General features: G+C 36.1%; 1 protein-coding gene and 1 long non-coding RNA gene across 2 annotated transcripts; one reads left to right on the forward strand and one right to left on the reverse strand.

The window, feature by feature from the left end:
* Positions 1-8,795: 8,795 nt before the first annotated feature.
* On the forward strand, positions 8,796-19,846 carry LOC107774132 (uncharacterized). Its single transcript, XM_016593599.2, has 15 exons — positions 8,796-9,058; positions 9,353-9,487; positions 10,568-10,654; positions 11,974-12,045; positions 12,632-12,833; positions 13,652-13,770; positions 14,427-14,816; positions 14,911-15,045; positions 15,711-15,830; positions 16,054-16,209; positions 16,627-16,866; positions 18,208-18,365; positions 18,612-18,726; positions 18,859-18,939; positions 19,334-19,846. Exons 1-15 carry the CDS (start codon positions 8,930-8,932, stop codon positions 19,577-19,579), a joined length of 2,385 nt encoding a protein of 794 aa, XP_016449085.1. The 5' UTR covers positions 8,796-8,929; the 3' UTR covers positions 19,580-19,846.
* A 1,146-nt stretch (positions 19,847-20,992) lies between these two features.
* LOC142180334 (uncharacterized) lies at positions 20,993-21,564 on the reverse strand. Its single transcript, XR_012708823.1, has 2 exons — positions 21,429-21,564; positions 20,993-21,192 (listed from the first exon to the last, which is right to left on the reverse strand). It is a non-coding gene; the product is annotated as an uncharacterized LOC142180334 (long non-coding RNA).
* Between the last annotated feature and the right edge of the window lie 54 nt (positions 21,565-21,618).

The raw sequence follows: 21,618 nt of genomic DNA on the forward strand, positions 1-21,618 counted from the left end.
CGAACCATCTCAATCTGACGAGCAATGTCGACCACCTCATCGAAAGTAGCACCAGACACTCTCTCTCTAGTCATAAGTAATCGTAGCTGAAAAGTGAGTCCATATATGAACCTCCTCATCCTTTCCCTTTCTGTGAGAATCAACCAGATAGGATGACGGGCCAATTCTGAAAATCTCATCTCATACTGTGTCACGGACATATCACCTTGACGAAGCTGCTCAAACTGCCTGCGCAGCTCCTCTCTACGGGACTGAGGCACGAACTTCTCGAGGAATAGACCGGAGAACTGTTGCAAGGTAAGGGGTGCTGCACCGACCGACCTACACCTCTCATAAGCCTCCCACCATTTGAAGGCATCCCCAAAAAACTGAAAAGTAGTGAATGAGACCCACTTGTCTCTAGAATACCCATTGTCCGAAGTATCCGTTGACACTTATCCAGAAAACCCTGAGCAACCTTTGACTCCGCACCGCTAAAAGATGGAGGTCGAAGCCTCTCAAATCTCTCAAGTCTCCTCTGCTCATCATCTGCCATAACAGGAACTACCGGGGCCTGAGCAGCTGCAGTCGGCTGGGCTGGTAGTGCCCCCGGTATGTGAAATCCATGTACTACCTGGTCTGGAGTACGTTCAATAGGGGTATGAGTACCTACCCCGGCCTAAGAAGTGGCAGGTGCGGCCTGAGCCAAAACCACCTGAGCCAGACCAGTACAACTGCCAATATATGGGCCAAAGTCTCCTGAAGGCCTGGAACCTCAATGGGCACAGCTGGTGCCTGAGCTGATCCTGTCGGCTCAGCTATATCTGGAATCTGCTCTTGAGCTGGAGCAACTGGTGGTACTACAGGTGCTGGTCAAACTGTGGTACAAGCTACACCTTGACCTTTACCTCAAACCCGGCCTCTACCACGGCCCCGACGTCTCGCGACCCTAACTGGTGGCACTAGTGGCTAACCGTCCAATCCGGTAGTACGTGTCCTCACCATGTGTGAGAGAATAAAATAACAGAAATTTAGTTTTTGGAATCAACAAATTCGCATGACAGAATACAAGAAAGTGAAGTTTTCCTAAGTGTTCTGCAGCCTCTCGAAGATAAGTACATACATCTATGTACCGATCCGCAAGACTCTACTAAACCTGCTCATGACTCGTGACTCGTGAGACCTATGTAACCTAGGCTCTGATACCAACTTGTCACGACCCAAAATCCCAACCTGTTGTGATGACGCTTATCTCGATTCTAGGCAAGCCAATAATCTCAATAAAACCACAATTTCTCTTAAGTTTGAAAATATAATATTTAAATACAATACAAAATCTCACAAATACTAATACAAACACACCCCAAAACCTGATGTCACTGAGTACATGAATATCTAATATGGATACAAGTCTAAAGAAAATAGTCTATAATAGTCTAAGACCAAATACAGTAAACAAGGAGATAGAGAAGGAGAGACAGGGTCTGCGAAGCACGGCAGCTACCTTTGAATCTCCAGAAAGTCAACTGTGCGAGAAAATCAATACCCGCTATATCCGGAAGCACCTGGATCTGCACACAAAGTGCAAGGTATAGTATGAGTACAACCAATTCAGTAAGTAACAATAATAAATAAGGAATTGAAGATAGTGACGAGCTACACAATTATAGTTCATTTTAAGTAATTCCAACAGACACTAGACATGATTTCAAATCCAGCAGTTTAAGTCAAATCAATTTTATACATTTCATGTTCATGTGATCCGGATATAGAGTCTTCAGAGAATTTCACAACAATGACAGATAGCAACTAAATGCAACAACAAATGAAAAGCAAGTACAACCTCTCAGGGCAACAGTCACTCAACTCGTCACAACAGCTCAACCACTCGGCTCTCAGCCCTTAGCACTCACACTCAATGGGTACCTGTGCTCACTGGGGTGTACAGACTCCGGAGGGGCTCCTATAGCCCAAGCGCCATAATCTGCATGGACAACTAACGTGCTGCACGGACAACTCATGAGCTATAATATTCTGCACGGACAACTCACGTGCCATAATATCCTTACCTCACTGACATGCCCTCGGCCTTACTCAGTCCTCAACCTCTCTAGTCTCTTGGGCTCTCAGAAATCACAAAGATCAGCCCAAACAAAGATAACATAGTGTATCAACAAATATCTAGAAATACTGAGGTATAATACGCAAGAAAAATCATGACTGGGTACAAGACAACAATTATCTAATAATTCAACAAGTACGCGACCTCTGCGGGTCCCAACAATATATAACATAACCTAAGCATGATTTATAGTAAAATTTTTCAACACATAGAGAGCATATAGCTAACAATAAATTATTCAACTATACAGTTTCCACGGGACGGACCAAGTCACAATTCCCTCGGTGCACGCACACACGCTCATCACCTAGCATGTGCGTCACTTCCAAAGTAATTACATGACACAAAATTCCGGGGTTTCATACCCTCATGACCAGATTTAAAATTGTTACTTACCTCAAGCCGTAAAATTCTTATTCTGCAATGTTCTTTCCTCGTGAATTGGCCTCCAAACGCCTCGAATCTAGCCATAAATAATTCTTCAATAAAATTCATTGGAATTAATTCCATAAGAAAATGCTAGTTTTCCATAATAATCCGAAATTTAGCTCAAAAATCGCCCATGGGGACCACGTCTCGGAACCCGACAAAAGTTATAAAATATGAATGCCCATTCAACCACGAGTCCAATCATACAAATTTTACTTAAACCCGACATCAACTCGACCCTCAAATCTCTAAATTAAATCAAGAGGGTTTTCAAACTTTTCCAACTTAATTCACCAATTAAATGATAAAAATAACCATGGATTCAGTTAATTTAACCAATATTAACTTAAGAACACTTACACCGTTATTTTCCTTGAAAAACTCCCGAAAATCACCTCTTCCCGAGTTCCAATCCGTCAAAAATCCCATTTTCAGAACTTAAACTCTCTGCCCAGACATTTGCTCAATGCTATCGCGAAGAACAATTTTCTATCATCCAGATTTAATTTTATGCGATCGCGGACTTTCCCATGCGATCACGATGCACAACATCAGACTTATGCTATCGCGGACCAAACCACGTGATCGCGAAGCACAAATGCGTGATTTCCATTTCTGCCCAATTTCCTCTACGCGAACGCGACCTTCTTCACGCGTTCACGAATAACAAACTCACATAGCTATGCGATCGCGAGGCACAAAATGTCACTGCCTCATATTAACCCTACGCGATCGCACATATCCCCACGCGATCGCATAGAACAAAACCCCCACTGACCAACTAAGCCCACGCAATCGTAGACGCATTCAAGCGATCACGTAGAAGGAAAACGACATCAGATATGAGAAAATTCCAGCAGTTGTCCAAGTCCAAATTTTTGATCCGTTAACCATCCAAAACTCACCCGAGCCCCTCAGGGCCTCAACCAAATATACCAACAAGTCCTAAAACATCATACGAACTTAGTCGAACCCTCAAATCACCTCACCCAATGCTAAAATCATGAATTACACCCCAATTCAAGCCTAATGAACTTTGAAATTTCTAATTTCTACAAATGACTCTGGAACCTATCAAATCACGTCCGATTGACCTCAAATTTTACACACAAGTCATAAATGACATAACGGAGGTGTTCAAATTTTCAGAATCGGATTCCGACCCCGATATCAAAAAGTCAACCCCCTGTCAAACTTCCCAAAAATTAAACTTTCGGCATTTCAAGCCTAATTCCACCATGGACCTCCAAATAATTTTTCGGACACGCTCCTAAATCCAAAATTATCATACGGAGCTATTGAAATCATAAAAATTCAAATTCGAGGTCGTTTACACATAAGTCCATATCCGGTCTACTTTTCTAACTTGAATTTTTAATTATGAGACTAAGTGTCTCTTTTCACTCCGAATTCCTTTCGGACCCGAACCAACTAACCCGGTAAGTCATAAAAATAACTATAGAGCATAAATTGAGCAGTAAATGGGGGAACGATGTTATAATACTCAAAACGACCGGCCGAGTCGTTGCATATATAGTACCTATTTTGGTATTTATTTCATCCTTATTATCTTAATAAAGGATTACAAAGTGTATAACATTGTTAGATCCACTTAAACTCCAGCAGAGTTTGCAAGAAATATACAACCACTAGAAGTGGTTATATTTCGTATATCTCATTGTAACTAAATTTTGTTAACCACCAGAAGTGGTATATGCTTATGACCACCAGAAGTGATAATTTAGGCTTTCTATGGTTACAATTAAAGATAAGCTAGAGAAATATTCTCTATATTACATGCACGCCTCGATTTTATCCTGAAGTAGTAAATATTTTAAAAGAGGTTGAAGCATCACAATTTGATGTGATTAATGTGTGTTCGGATAATTATGTTCGATTTCCTGAAGGATGAGAATTTTTGATAAATATTAATCTATTCTCTGAAGTGAATGTGATAATATTAATAAAGTCATAAATATGAACGCGCTCTTGTTGTAAATATATTACAATTCACATCCAGAAGAGTTAATATGATTGAGAGAATATATACTCAATATTTCGTATTTTAAATTTGCTCCTGAAGAAGTAACACAATTGAAATTTCCTCCCGAAGTAGGAAAATATTTTGAAGCAGTATCTTTATGTGCTTAAACAAAATAATGAGCTATTCAAAGTTATTTTTGAATCACATTTTCATTCCCTAGAGTGAATGAAGAAATACCACAACTCACCTCCTGAAGAGGTAAAGTAATAGAGGATATAAATATTATTTGTGTAGCATAAAGATCATTGCCACACGTACTTGTTATACGTAAAACATCTTGGATAATCTTATTAAGTATCATTCTAAGGCAAAAGTATTCTTGTAGAATGCTTTATACTACAACCACATTAATATATTATGGTTAGTTATTGAGTTCCCCGAAGGAAATAACAACTCGTGTATCTTTCCTTAAAAGATGCAATGACTATGTGGTTGTCGTATTGATACAAAATATTCAGATGTTAATGATATTTCTCCTTGAAGGAGATATTTGTCACAAAGTTAGTGGTAAAAATATTAAAATTCTTAATTTTCGTCATTTATATATTTAGAATTAGCTTTATATTGTTCATTTGATTATGATTTTCTCTCATGACACCAGAAGTGTCTGAGCAATATTTGGTAGTACAACAAAAGCTCATGAAGAGCTAACTGTTTGTCTAGAAGACACATGATACAAGTAGTGTCTGAATAATATTTGATTGTGGACAATAAATGGAAGGCTCCCAAAGAGCTTATTTGTCATTATTATGGTCAAAACATATGTTATGATAAACCGAAATTTACTAATACACATGACTATCATACTGAGACTGCAAATGATTGAATGATTGAAATTCTTCATGTTTCCACAATCATACAGGGTAAATATGTATATGAGAAGATACCTGCTTTATTCTTCAAATTTGTACTACATCATGTATCACAATATACCAGAAGTTTACTAATGCAAAAGCCGTCACAATAAATCAGAAATTTACTTATACAAAAGTAGCCACAGAAAATCAGAAGTTTACTGATGCAAAAGTTTATGCCATAGTAAACCAGAAGTTTACTTAGAGATAGCACATGCCATGATAAACTTGAAGTTTTCATTTGCGATTTTTAAATGAGCTATTTGAGAATTCAGATAAGCATATACTGAATAACTAGAAGATTCTTCAAGAATTCTCTTGTGTTGTTTGTTCTCATAATAACTTGATTATACCAGCTAAAGTTGTGACTAAAATTCCCGAATTTTGAAATATATAAAAGGTGAATATGGGCCCATTCACCTATCATGTGAACCACTTATAGATGCATATATAAGATGGTTACATGTATGTTTATTGTCAACCTGCAGTTTGGCATTTGAAATTGTCTTTCTCAATTAAGAGCATAATTTTCAGATTATGAAATCAAGATAGTTCATCTTGATGATGCTAGTTTATATCCAAGCTAGTTTAGCATTGAATACCTCCTATTAATGGCTAAAATATTGCTTATGAGAACAAAATCTCATGTGTTGGTCTAAGATTTTCTAAATTGCATACATCAACACTTGTATGCATCAGACCAACAAAATATGATAAGTCTTCCCCTCACAATTGGTTTAGGATCAAAAATCAAATATTTTTACTATCTAATAACTTTTGATGTGTGGCATATGATTAATTTCTCTACCACAATGCACAAAGATATATTTCCCAAAGAATATTGGGGATATGAGTTAGTTTTTCTAGCATTTGGGGGATGGAATAAAACAACTGAAAAATATGCTATATGAATCAAATTATCATTAATATGATCCTCACTTAGAAGATAATTCAAGTCAAATGCTAGAAGCATTTGCTGATCCAAAACTAAATATCATATTTCAGCTGCAAATGCTCTTATTAAAATTAAAGTCCCTGAAGGATAAAATTTATTATACGCATGAAGTGTGGTAAACCAATTGGTTCCAAAGGTAACAATCCTTGAAAAGAATAGGAGCAAATGATCAAAATGATCATAATAAAGAGGAAATAAGCTTTGGAAGAGCCTACGACATAATATTTCATGAAACTCCAGAAGAAGTTCAGGTACCTGAAAATAAAGAAAGTGATGAGATCTCAACAAGTTATGTCGCTTGTGAACTGATACGAAATGATCGTCGATGATATATTTGGCACAATATAATGCATAAATATTGTAAAAGATTGTGAGGATCGAACATGTAGTTCAGACACCTGAAGATGTCATGCCATTTAAATGTAAGTCATAACCTATATGACTCATTTGATTAACTCTGTATGAAGATCCCTGAAGGATATAAAATGACTGAAGCAAATTCAAAATCTCGAAAAATGTATTCAATCAGATTACAAAGATCTCTGTACGGTTTAAAGCAATCTGGGCGCATGTGGTATAATCGCCTTAATGAATATTTGTTGAAAGAAGGTTACATAAATGATGCTATTTGTCCATGTATTTTTATAAAGAAAATGACATCAGAATTTGTATATACTTGATGTTTATGTTGATGACATAAATCTTGTTGGAACTCCAGAAGAGCTCCAAAAGGCAATTGAATATTTTAAAAAAGAATTTGAGATGAAAGATCTTGGAAAGACAAAACTTTGTCTTGGTATGCAAATTCAATATTTAGTAGACGGGATCTTTATCCATCAATCTACCTATACATAAAGGGTCTTAAAACGCTTTTACATGGACAAAGCACACCCATTTAGTACACCAATGATTGTTCGATCACTTGAAGTGAATAAGGACCCGTTCCGACTTTCAGAAGAGGATGAGGAACTCCTTGGTCCTGAAACACCCTATCTCAGTGCAATTGGTGCACTTATGTATCTTGCTAATGCTACAAGGCCTGACATAGCATTTTCTGTTAATTTACTAGTAAGATATAACTCTTTTACTACATGGAAATATTGGAATGGGATTAAACGTATATTACGATATTTAAAGGGAACTCTTGATATGAGTTTGTTTTATGCTAACAAAGGTAGTGCATATCTTATTGGTTATGCAGATGCAGGTTATTTATCTCATCCCCATAAAGCTCGATCTCAAACCGGGTACATGTTTACATGTGGAGGTACTATCATATCATGGCGCTCCACAAAGTAATCTATTATTGCTACTTCTTTAAATCATGTTGAGATAATAATTATTAATGAAGCAAGTAGGGAATGTGTATGGTTGAGATCAGTGATTCATTTCATTCGAGAAAAATGTGGTTTGGAATGTGATAAAAGATTCACAATTTTATACGAAGACAATACTGCATGCATAGCCCAATGAAAGGGAGGATTTATAAAAGGAGATAGAACAGAGCACATTTCACCAAAATTATTCTACACACATGATCTTCAGAAAAATGGTGACATTGATGTGCAACAAATCCCTTTAAGTGACAATCCGGCATATTTGTTCACTAAGTCTTTGCCAACTTCAACTTTTGAGAAGATGGTAAACAAGATTGGAATGCTGAGACTCAAATATTTAAAATAAGGTTTTCATCAAGGGGAGTGAAATACGTACTATACTCTTTTTTCCTTGCTAAGGTTTTTCCCCATGGGTTTTTTCTTGTAAGGTTTTTAACCAGACAGCTAGAAATGCGTATTACTAAATATGTGTACTCTTTTTCCTTCACTATATTTTTTCCATTGGTTTTTTTCTAGTAAGGTTTTAACGAGGCACATTATCTTTTAATGAACATCCAAGGGGAGTGTTATGAAAATATTATATTGTGGATGTCCATTCATTATTCCGCTATATATAATCTTCTTGAAGAAGATTATCCATCTAGTACCTTGTTGAAATTTATCTACAATCAGCTTATACAGGCAGGTTGCAAGCAACTCAATGAAATGATTTGCAGCAGCTTCTTATTAAACATGCAGGTTGCAAGCAGCTCATGCAGACAACTTACGAGCAGCTGATGCAGGCAAGTTGCAAGCAACTCAATGAAATAATTTGCAGCAGCTTCTTATTAAATAGGCATGTTGCAAGCCGCTCATGCAGACGGCTTACAAGGAGCTAAAGAAAAACCTTGTAGTTACTTCCTGAAAAGCCTCGCAAATGCTTTCTTTCTTCTGAGTAGTTTTCAGTTCATTATGAACATAATTTTGAAAGCTGAATAAAATATCAATCTCCCTCTATACTTGTCTTCAATTTATTTATTTTATAGTATTTATTTTATAAGACTATTTATATTTTTATTTTTGGGTAAAATAATACACTTTAGAGTGTTTTTTTGTTTTTTCGCCCCTTTTCTCAGACTAGCAAGTAGCAACTCATTATGTGTTTAAACCCTGCACTTCCCAGCATCTTAAACCCAATTGAACATCCGACCGTCTCTGTAAGTATTTAGCATGGAGAAGCTGAAATCAGCAGTTCCAGAGGCCCTTAAGCAAGAAATATGGAAGAGCACACCCACTGAGCTTCCATCAACATGCTCTTCCCTCCTTGATTTCTTCCATCACTTGCCACAATTTCACCAAGTTCTCTCCTCCTCCTCCTAATCCTATTTCTCTCTTCTTGTGCTTTTCTTTTATAAAATATTGGACTAACCCAAATTTGTTTGGGACTGAGGTGTAGTAGTAGTAGTAGTAGTTTTTTGTTGTGTCTCTTTGTTTCCTTGTATTTCGATAATACTTGTGTCCATGTCTCTATTTTTCTTTCTCCTGGTGCTACTGTGCATTACACAATTTAGACAAAGAGTGCCTGTTTCTGTTCTTGCTAATGCTCCAATGCTAATGCTTGAACATTTACATTATAATTTTTGTTAATTCCAGATGGTTAAGGACTTGACGGACCCTGCTATGGCTCTATGTTGCAAGGATCAAAGTGCTGCTTTGGAAGCAAAGCTTAAGGGCAATGAATGCTTCTCCAAAGGAGATTATCCTAATGCATTGCTATCCTATTCCCAGGTCAGGACCATTTTGGTTTTCTCCAAATTATATATAATTGATTTAGAAAGCACAAGCTTTTCCCAGATTGTTTATCAACTTGGTTCTATGATTCATAATCAAACATGATCTTGTAATATTAATATCTATCCTCCAGGAGTTTTTGGCATTTATCAGGTTGAAATCCCATAAAAAATACTAGATGATTTCTTCCCATATGTCCAAGCTTTAGTGGATAGAATTACTTGGTACCTGTTGCTGGTTGGAGGCATCACGTATCCTCTAAAATTAGTTGAGGTGCGCGCAAGTTGGTTCCAACATCACAATTATAAAAGAGAATAAGAAAAATGAAAGCTTATAAACTAAATAAAGTGACAGATAAAAGAAAGACGAAAGATTTATATTGGTCTCAAACTAACTAGGAAGAGGTATAATAAAACCTACATCTAATCTATAAGACACATTATCTGTTTTGCTCTATTAAAAATTATAGAAAACATGGATGTTGTTGTTGTTGTTGTTGTTGTTGTTGTTGTATGGATGTTCCTTGTAGGAGGGTAGGACTAATTGAAAAGTATTTACATTCTATTCGAACCACAATGGAACCATATATTAACATTAGCCCGTTTCACAATTTCTGAACACACTGATATTTGAGTTTTATATGTGAAGTTTTAAATGTGTGTATCGGAAAGGTATACAGGAGAGACTTCACATTAACTTTATGTTCTGTCCAAGCACTGTTCATGTGAACAATGCGAAGTGAAAGAAGCAGAAAGTGGAGCAAGAGTTTTTAGAGGTGGGGGAAATTTTCATCATCCTTTGAAATTATGGTGATGGAGTATCTCTCTTCTTTTATTTTGGGGGCTCGTCTGTGGGGAACGAATCATGCACAAGAATGTCAATTGACCTTTATCCACAAAACATTTCAAGACCTACATTCCTTCTACTTATAAAGAAAAAAAGGGACTTACATTCCTTCTACACTGTCTTTGCTGCTTCCTTCTCTTGTTTATTTTCCAATTAAGTATCACTCTTCTTGATGAGTATTTGAACATGCCTAATAAAAGATTGTTGTTATTGCTTTTGTGGTCGAGACAGGCATTGCGTCTTGCTCCAGTAGATATTGATGATATGGAGAAAAATCCGTTAGCAGTACTGTATGTAAACCGCGCCTCTGCTTTGCAGGTGAATCTTATATTTTATTTATTTGCTGGCTGTTTAATTCTAGTTATTTTTTATTATATTATTTTTTACTCTTTTCTTTTTTTGTTTAGCAAACTATTCTCTTTTGAGTTCATCCGCACAATATATTTATCATTAAGAAAACAAAATCAATTTGGAATTGTTCACAGTAGTTTGACGAATTCTAGAGATGCAAGTTCCCTTGAAAAGCTGTCTTAGGACTTGATGACTGAAATTCATTTAAATTTGTCCTAAACTGGAGTGTGATAAGAACTTGGATTGAATTTTGTTTTCAATGTTTTGACAACATCTTATAAGCAAACATATATGATTTCCCTAAGTCATGTATGTGACAATTTTGTCAGGGCGAAGGAAGTGTTGGGTATATTCATCTTTAGATAGACATGCCTGACATTGACATGGGTACAGAGAAATTAGATTCTGTAAAAGTGAATAGAATATACATGGTAAGGGGAACATAGCAAAAATGTGTTAGAAGATGACTTTGTCTATTGTGCATGACCTTAATGATTGAAGGCAACATTAATGCCTAGGAGAATGTGCCTAATGTAGTGCATGCTATCATCATAGTAGATTGAACTTTTGAAGTTCCTAAAATAGATGTAGGAGTGGAATATTCCAAGGACAGAGGTGGGACTGAAATATATAGAAAGAGCCACCAATGTGGCAATGTCTACTCTTTTATTATAATTGATCATAGTCGCTATAGGAAAAAAGTCCGTTTCTCAAGAACTCTTACTTCTTACTGTTTCTTATTTGTATTCCCCTGTTATAAAGTCAATGATGAAGAATGTTGCTAGTAACAACTCATTAGTTCTTGTTAGCAAGACGGTCCTGCCTCGCTAAACTTAGATCAATTTACTTCTGGCTGTTCGTTTGAGGATGAAAACCTTTTCTCTTTCCTTTCCTCTGTGATTTTGGTGTCAGCCATTCTTTAATATACTCTGTTAACTAAAGTTGTCCTTCTTCAAGCTCTCATTTTCTCAGTTACAGTTTGCTAATTCTTTTGAGGACAAAGAATCAAAATTAGCTGTTTAGTATTTCCTTATTTCTGATTACCTTGTCAATCATCGGTTGCTTTTACCTGGACATACTTTTGTGTTTAAACTAACCCTTGCTGAAGTAGCCACTTCATGTTAGGAATTTTCAATTTGACAGTTCCAAACAATTAGATTCTTAACCTGTTTTTCAGGATCAATTATAAAGTCGCCATTTATTCTGAATCATTATTTTTCTCTTTTCGTTAGTAACTGATACTTTCTACTCCTTTATTTACCAAGCTGCATGCTTATTGTCTTCAGAAAATGGGTTTACTTCTGGAGTGTTTGCGAGATTGCAGCAGGGCCCTTAGACTATCTCCACACTATGCAAAGGTGAATGCTCGTATACCCACTTTGCCCCTTTTTTCTTTTATGAAGTACTTAAACTTTGCCCTATGTACTACAGTATATTGTCTTTATCTTCTTTTTCTTACTTGAAGGAAGAAAGATACAACCTCTCTTTTTGGTCACAGCGAGCAGATGACTATTTACAATGAGAAAGTTTGGAATTTCAGTGTTGTTTCTTCAATAGGAAAAGATAGAGTAAAGTAATAAAAAAACTGATTTAGTTTCTGCTCTTCTTTCTCTGTTTCTTGTTCTTCTAATACATAATTGGCTTCTTAAAGCTAATCTTAGAATATAAGGCCAGTGTGTGCTTGATATTACATTCAGCATAACATACATTAGTCCTCCGTCAAGCATTATACTCCATTCTATTCCATATAATCTTCGTGTTATTTATAGTATTTACTCTTGACAGAAGCATATCAATGGCTACATCAGTTAAATACTTAAATACCAATTTTTTCGGGATCGAAAACTAATATCATTTTACTGTCTTCAGTTTCTTGGTCAAGTGTTCTCTGTTTTTCGTATCAACCGAGTGAAAGTTTTGGCCTTGAATTGTACTTTACTTTAGGCATGGTTCCGGAGAGGTAAAGCAAATATTTCCTTGGGGAAGTTTGAGGATGCAATTCGAGATCTGAACATCTCATTAAAGGCAGAAATCTCTTCAAGTGGAAAAAGACAGATTGAAGCAGAACTAAACATTGCACTAGACAAACACAAGGGAATGGGGAGCTCAGGGAAGAAACCCAATCAAAATATTTCAGAAGTTCCTGGTTAGACTTTGTTGATACAAATTAATGGCATTAAATGTTTTTCTTTCTTAAAAGAACAGCAGTTAATCCTTGAAACCTTCCTAAATAGTGCATAATTGCAATTTCGCTGCCTATGATATATAACATGTTTCTTCTGAAATTTGAATGAGTAAATATTAACATGCTTGCACCTTCCATAGCTCACTCCACATTCAATGGCTCAACGCTACATATATTAAGCTGATCTCATTAATAGAATTGTTTGATGTGCTTAAAAATTTGGTTGTGATGCTGCTCAACAGAGATCTGTTCTATAGAGCTCGGTGTTACAGTTCAGGACAGCAATCTTAATCCTGTTTCTTATTCTACACCAGTATTACATGCTAGTTTTTCACTTGATTGTTCAAATCAGCTAGTTATGCTTGTTCTGTAGTAAATTTGATCTTCAATTACCTGGTACTCTGCATGTATTGCTAAGCTCAATGTGCATCACCAAAGTTCGACTTGTAAGAATCTGGTGGATCTGTCTCAAACATTTTTATGCCTACTATCTAATATTCTATCTTTTGAACAATAAAGTATACTGTTGCCATATTTTTTTGGCATCTTTAAAATTTATTTTGTTTCTTGGTAAAGTTTATGCACATTCTAGTACTGAGTATTCGGAAGAATCTAATGATGATTGAGGCCCATGCAATCGATCATCATTCTCCCCATCATGTATATGTTTGTGGATGAAGTTGTGTTTATCAAAATTAAGTAACTCAAGATTGTCTTTGCCATTGGTGACGTGCCGCTCTTCTCCTTTGATTTCTTATAATGTAGGTCTTATGTGACAGATGAGCCAGACCAAGTAAAACTTCAGTGTTTGTTTAAGACAACCAAGGGGAGAGGAATGTTTTGTGTGGATGGCGTTTCTGAAGCCTCCTTAGTTCATAAAGAAGATCCTTATGCTGCGGTATAAGCCAAATCCTTCCCCTTTCACAATGTCAATCAGTGTTGTCAAAGGCGCGTTTAAGCCTTGAAGCGAGGCTCAAAACACGTTGAGCGCTTTGCCTCGCTTTGTGGGCGCATTAGTGTCGCATCAAAGCTTTAAGACATACTTTTCCTTGCCAATGAGTGTAATCCTGAAAAGGCGACCTTAAACAATCGATATTTCACTTTATTGTGAATTATTTTTCAATTTCTTTGTCCATATATTTGTTATTCATGCTTATAATGATTAGTCTTGGACTACATACATATTTTTACTTTTTCTTCCGTTGCGCTTTTTTCATTAAAGCCCACGCTTTATTTGCGCTTAAAGCCCCAATGGACCTTAGAGCTTTTTTGCGCTTTTCGCCTTTGATAACATTGATGTCAACTACTCTTCTTTCTCATTTTGTTTGATAATTTTAATTTAGTCAAATGAGTCCGTCTTCTATTATAATATTCTGGGCATCTAAATAATCATTTGCATCCTGCTCCCCCTTTATCTTTAATGGTAGTCTGAATAAAACTGGCACTCTGAGAATTATAGGATTTGTCACAGACCAGTAATAGATGTAAAATTGATGAAGCACTAACCATTTTCTCCAGGATTATTTGGTGTTTATCATGCTGAGTTTAATGCAGATTATCTTGAAGAAATGTCGGGAGACTCACTGCCATTTTTGCTTCAATGAACTGCCGGCAGATGCCATTTCATGTTTGTCATGTTCTATACCATTATACTGCAGTGACCAGTGTCAATTACAAGCTGGCGGGCAAAAGATTGATAGGAGTTTTCGAAGTTTTAAGGGTCTTGAGGGCTTACCAAATGATCTGCAGAACTATATTTCAGATGTTCTGGCAGGCAACTCAACTCTAGAGACTGGGCATATTGCTGAGCACAGGCATGAATGTCTAGGTTTTCATTGGCCTTTGATATTACCGTCAGAAGTAGTTTTGGCTGGTAGAATCCTTGTGAAAGTCATTGAGCAAAAGAAACATGCAAGTGTTGTTTCTAAACTTATCGGGATCCTGGTAAATGCTCCAATGCTCAAGCTTTATTTTTCTTGCTAGTGTGTTTGTGTTCCAGGAAAAATCTAATTTGATAGCTGATGAATGGATTTTGTAGGATCTTTCTCACAATTATCCACATCTCTCTCCAGAAAGCAAATTAGAGATGCATATCTACTCAATCATTCTAGTGCACTGTCTTCAGCATTTTTATACAACTGAACTGCCCATTAGTGGGATAGTGATTTCAAAGGCAAGATCCCATCTACAGTAATTCCGTATATTTTGAAGAATTTTCATGCAGGCTTTATGTTGAACGCGTAATGATATTAGACTTCTCTTCTCTGTAAACTAGCAAGTATTTAATCTTGTTCTAGATTCTAGAGAGGAAAAAGAAAAAGGAGGAGGAGAAGAAAAGAGTATGACATGTTTAAATAGGCAGTTATACCCAAAATACAGGCTTGTTATGTTATAAACTTACTTTTGTAGATTTGTAAAGCTATTTCTCCATCCATATTCATTGTTTTGAAGTTTATTCTTAATGAGTTAAGACTATAAAGAGCTCAATATTTTGGAACAGATCGATATAGAGAATATACACCTTATTTCCGTTCTGTTGCGGAGCACTTTTTTTTACTCAGCAAGGTCCTCATTTTTTTCCTCTGATGATTTTGAGGGTTGATGAACCTCTTTCATGGAAACAAACATGTTCTTTGGAAACGAGAGATACAGTAACATCTTTTGTAAGAAGCATACTATGCTGTAATACTTGGTCATTGCCATAGGATTTCCTACATCTTTCTTTACTGTTTGAACTTCGGATGCAGAATTATATAACTCATGCTGGGTGTCTTCCATGGGAAATTCTCTCTAGGCTTAGATTTTGGAAGGTTCTCACTGCCAGTTTTTCCCCTGCAGCTAGTTATTCTTCTTTCTCAAATCCAAGTAAATTCCATGGCAATTGTTCGTATGCAAGCTCCTGAGGTGAGAGGGTCGGTATACGAGCCTGGGAATGCTTTAACCAGTAGTTTAGAACAAGTATGTACTTCTCTATCACACATCTCTGATCTCTATTACATTAGTTACCTTAACTTTTTAGCGTAAAGCGGGACTCACAGGTCATTGCAGAGAGCATAATATATCATTGACCAATTCGGTGTTATATTTCAGAAATTTGAGTTTGATTAAAGCTTCGATCTCTAATTTCAACTAAAATTTCAATTAAAGCTTCAATCTCTGGTTGTAATGTTTCTTTCTACAGGTTAAAGTGGGTCAAGTTGTTTATGTAGCTGGTAGTTTGTTTAACCACTCTTGCCGGCCAAACATCCATGCGTATTTTCTTTCACGCACCCTCTATCTACAAGCCACAGAATACATCTTAGCTGGCTCTGAGCTGGAGCTATCTTATGGCCCCCAGGTACCCTTGTTTAATTATAGCTTCTGTCTTTATTTTTCAGAGTCTAACATTAACATCTTTATCTTGCATATGGAGGCTTTGTTATCAAATCTTCAGATATTCCTATCCTATGAATGCAAAATAGAACTAGTCAGTAATGGTCCACATGTCCAAATTCCTGGGTCGTCTCTCTCATTGTGCTTTAGTAACTGAAGAAGAAAGAATTCTAAGCACTAGATTAATATTTAAGATTAATCAAGAGACGAAGTATCATATACTTCCAAGATCTTCCTGCAACCTTTTTTTAAAAGAAACAAAAGTAAGGAGGGAGGGAGGGAAGTGTTCTAGCTCATGCAACTGCAGCTTCTGGCCTTTTTATTTGTTTATGATCTTTTGATTGTATAATTTGTTGTCAACTTGGGACTGGCTGCTTTGCAGGTGGGGCAGTGGGACTTCAAAGACCGTCAACAGCTCTTGGAAGACCGCTACTCATTCACTTGTCAGTGTACTGGTTGCTCAGAGTTGAATGTTTCTGACCTTGTCATCAATGCTTATCGGTGCACTAAACCAAATTGCTTGGGAGTGATCCTGGATAGTACTATTGCTAGATATGAGAAACAAAAACTGAAGCTCCTCCTTGATGCCCCTGCAGTTTACAGTTCCAGCCCGCATAAGCAGGTACTTTAATGATGCAATTGATTCTAGGACGAATGATGCAGTTACAGTGTTTTACTAGTATCAGGGGAAAATTAGGGATGGTACTGTCTTGATCTTAGAATTAACCTAATGAGTAAATGAAGGGTTACCAGACTAGATTTCTCCTGGAGAGCACATTGGCATGGTATTCAAGGGTGTGTTTGGTATGAAGGAATTTTTCAATTTTTCCATGTTTGGTTGGCTTAAATGTTTTGGAAAACATTTTTTTCATGGACTCATTTTTCCTCTAATTGGAGGAAAATGTTTTCCCTATCAAGAGAAGGGAAAACATTTTCCAAAACTTTTTTCAACCTTCCCCATCCTATTCCCCATCATTATCAACCACACCTACCCACCCCCACCCCCACCCCCACCCTAAATTGAAATATTGTTAATAGAACTTTCTTTTCATGTTGTAGATAGAGTACTTTTTTTTATTTCAACAAATGAGTTATTTTGTTTTTATGATATAAAGAAAATATACTTTTTCATTTTAACAAAAAAAATACTTTTTTTTCATGATGTAGAAAAAGTATTTTCTTTCATTTCAACAAAATGATGTAGTAAAAAGTATTTTCTTTAATTTCAATAAAATGAGTACTTTATTTTCATGTTGTATAAAGAGTACTTTCTTTTCAACCAAAAAAGAGTATTTTCTTTTTAGTTATGAAGCATAAATTTCAATGTTGCTTTTGCGTAAAAAAGTAAAGCAACACATTAGTTCCTTTGGGTTTGTGTGAATTTTTGGAAGAATAATTGAGTTCTTGAAAAAAATATAGTCTTGAAAACGTTGGGTATTTGGAGGGGGGGAGGGGGCACAGGAAACATGGGGACTTGGAGGAATGGGGTGAGGAGAATAGCATAAAAAATTATTTTCCTAAAAAAAAAAACTTCTACTTTCTAACTAAACACTAAAAAATATTTTCCGGAAAAAGTTTTTCACTAACCAACCAAACAAGGGAAAATAAGTGATAAAACCACTCATTTTTCATGAAAACATTTTCTAGGAAAACATTTTCCATGAAAAGCATTTTCCTTCATGCCAAACACACCCCAAGTCTGTAACATCTCCAATTTTCTTCCTATCATTAGTCATATGGACTCAACCATATAATGTGGTTTAGCTCTTGGCCAAGAAATGGATAGTTCTTTTTTTTCCTGATAAGTCAGGAAAACATTTCTTTACGTGTGAAGTTTTAATGAAACTATCTGCGATTCTGCAGTCACAATTTTCCAGTGCTCTTCTGTTATTACTGGTGTGTGTACACTTGTAAGAAACAACATTTATTCATTCGCCTAACTTAAGCATTTTAAACTATGAAGATTGACAGGCTCAAAGGTGCTAATATTAATGAAGTGGCTCGCCGTATTTTTGTATCTGATTATGAGTTGGAACCTCAACATTGCTTGGTTTGTGGATCATATAGAGATCTGGAAGCTTCATGTGCTGCAACTAGTCAAGTTGAGAGTTTTTGTAAGAGGTACTGTACGCTTTCTCATTTATCATGTTGGATATATTAACTTCAAAGACTTTAGTTAAAAATTGGAAAAAATATATATCAAAAAAGTATTTATTTGTGTTCTCTAAAATTTGCCACGGCACTCTCCAAGATTGGCAAAATTTATTGACATGTGGTCTAATGCCAGCAGAATTTTAGCACATTGAAATGAACGTCTTGCCCTTTGGTTTTATTTTTGAATAGCTTTGACGCTTACCTGCCAAACAGATTGCAAGATGCAATAGCTTCAAATGAAGTCCCAAACAATATTCTTCAAGATGCTTTGAGGTGTACAGATCTTCTCAGAACAATATTGCATCCGTATAACAAGAGAATTGCAGAGGTAAATACAGGGTCCACTCTATTTTGTCCTCTGTTTCCATGAGCAGAATAAAAAAGTTTGCTGTGTTGTTCAATATATTGCCTGATGATTACTATGAAAACTAATATCTTGATCCTGTTCTAAAATTTTCAGGTGGAGGACAATCTTGCTCAGGCATTCTGTTTGGTGGGAGAACTACAAGCTGCACTTGATCACTGTAAAGCATCTATTCAGGTTAGCTCTCTGCAGTATGGAGCAAAATCATTCCTTTTTGCTGTGCATCTGAGATTGATCATCTGCAAATATATTATTTCCTGGCGTGTTATTATGATCCATTCCAACTTTACACTGGTGATCTTGAGAAACATTACGTGCATTTGGTAATTCTGGGCGAAGATAAATTATTCACAATCATTCCATGGAAACTCGAGTACTTCCTTTTATTAGTACTGATAGACTGTTGAGTAGATTACTGCTTAATGCTTTCTTTTGTGGATTGCACGATAACATTATGATCAAAGTTCTCTTATTCTCAGAACTGTGTAGACTTCCATTTTTAGTTATCAATATTACCAGAGTTTCATATCTTAAATAGCAATCTGATGGACGTTTTATGAGTTGTCACCAGATCTTGGAAAAACTCTATGATCCCAACCACATTGCCATTGGAAACGAATTGATCAAGTTTGCTTCCCTTCAGATATTGGTGGGTGATTCTGCTGCTTCCGATAGCATGAGTAGAATTACTGCAATATTTTCGCGATATTATGGGTCGCATGCAGATGACACATATCCATTTTTGCGACATCTTAAAGCTAGCCAAGATGTTGATAAGAGGTTCACATTTCACCCCGTTGTAAGCTCAAAGAACTAAGCTGTAAAGTGAAAATTTCCTCGTGCTTACACGCTCTTTCCATCTCCTTCACCAAGTAATGCTCACTTCTTAGATCAATCTAATACTTCATTCTCCGGCGGATTTAAGCTGGCTGTGGCACATTTCTTAATTAAATGATTCATGTAATTATTTCCTGTTTGTTGATCTTGATGAATGGCTTCCTGGACTGTCCTGAACATATTTCTTCTGTAGGAATATGGGAATGTATATTTGATTATCCTAAATAAGATAAATGCCAAGCTCCAAGGTTTTGGTCTAGTTGTAAGACGCGAATTGTGATGTGTGGGATAGGGACACGTCGCGGGATTAAGTGGGCGTTTGGACATAAGAATTGTAAAATTCCGGAAAAAAAAGTGAAAAAAAATTTCAAGTGAAAATGGTATTTGAAAACTAGAGTTGTGTTTGGACATGAATATAATTTTGGGTTGTTTTTGAAGTTTCGCGAGTGATCTGAGTGAATTTTGAAAAACAGCTTTTTGGAGTTTTTAAAATTTTCAAAAAATTTATCGCCAAACACTGATTTCGGAAAAAAGTAGAAAAATTTTGAAAAAAAGTGAAATTTTTCTTATGTCCAAACTGGCTCTAAATCCCGTTGTAGACAAAAATCTGGTATTTAAGTGAAGGATAGAGGACAAGACTACTATCCATCGAGTTCTAAACCATGAGCCACTAGTCCTCAGAGATTTCTCGGTTACCAAAAAAGAAGGATAAATTCCAAAGCAGTTTCATGTAGAGTCCTGGAAACTGGGGCAAAAATTAATAGGAAGTGATTTTCCGATTCTATCTTTGTATAATCTTCCTGAAATCTTAAAATATAAAGATAGTTGCATCAAAAACTGTAGCGTAATGTCCACTATGTGGCCTAAGCAGCTAACATGGGCACAATAGTCGCTAGGTCCCTCAAATCCCCCAACTCCCTATTCATAGTGGCACTGCATTTATGAGATGGTCTTGGCAAACTACTCAGGGCAGTAATATTTGAGATATAAAACATATATGGGGTCGTTTGGTAGGATGTATTAGGGAAAATGAAATATGTATCCTTTTTTTTTTTTTTTTTTGATAACCGTGGTGTCCGGACCAGCTTGCGCGCAACTCGACTAATTTCACGGGATATCTGTCACCTCCCACCAGTAACAGGTATCAGGTAACTCTATCCACCAAGGCTTGGATAGATGAGAAGAAATCACCTAGTATTTGCCTCCGATGGGATTTGAACCTGAGACCTCAAGGTTCTCACTCACTTCATTGATCACTAGGCCACACTCTTTGGTGCAATTGTTAGTCCTTTGTTTGGTAGTGTTTTTCAATCTATGCATAACTAATACTTGTATTAGTTATACACTTTATTCAGTACTATTCTTATACATAGCAAATCATGACATTAGCAATACCATAATTTTTAATACATGGATAAACATGTATAAAGATACAAGCAGGGTATTTTTGAAAACAATTATGTAATGCATGTTATTTTTAATGCACCAAAATCAAACAGTCGATAAGAAATAATCACATCCTAATTCCATTATTACTGATGCACCCTACGAGGACTCACTTCCTTCAACTGTAAGGGACGCCAAGTTGCTTTCCTGAGAATAAAATTATATGAGAATAATATTATAATTATTAATTTAATTTGATAAACTAAATTCGTATGCCACTGCATTATATAGATCATTAGTTTAAACTAGAATTTAAGTTCGGAAAACATAAACTTAACTCTCAAAGCAAAAAAAAACTTTAGCACTAATAAGTACAAAAGAGTTGTACTATTAATATAATTTGATTTTGAATTCTCAAATTTAAAACTTTAGTTACATTTCACCTCAATTAGACTAATTACGCCCTCCTTCCCCGGCATAATTGGTCTTGTATCTGCATAACTTAAAAGAACAAGGACAATAGTTAAATGCCGGCTCTCAAAAGGGACATCGGGTGCAAAATTCTTGGCTGGAAAAGATATTCAAGCCAGTGCAGTGCCTGAATCTTGAGCAAAGCTAGATGCAGCCCAAGCA

The sequence above is a fragment of the Nicotiana tabacum genome, chromosome 4 (genome assembly GCF_000715075.1).
Source record: "Nicotiana tabacum cultivar K326 chromosome 4, ASM71507v2, whole genome shotgun sequence".
Taxonomy (NCBI): domain Eukaryota; kingdom Viridiplantae; phylum Streptophyta; class Magnoliopsida; order Solanales; family Solanaceae; genus Nicotiana; species Nicotiana tabacum.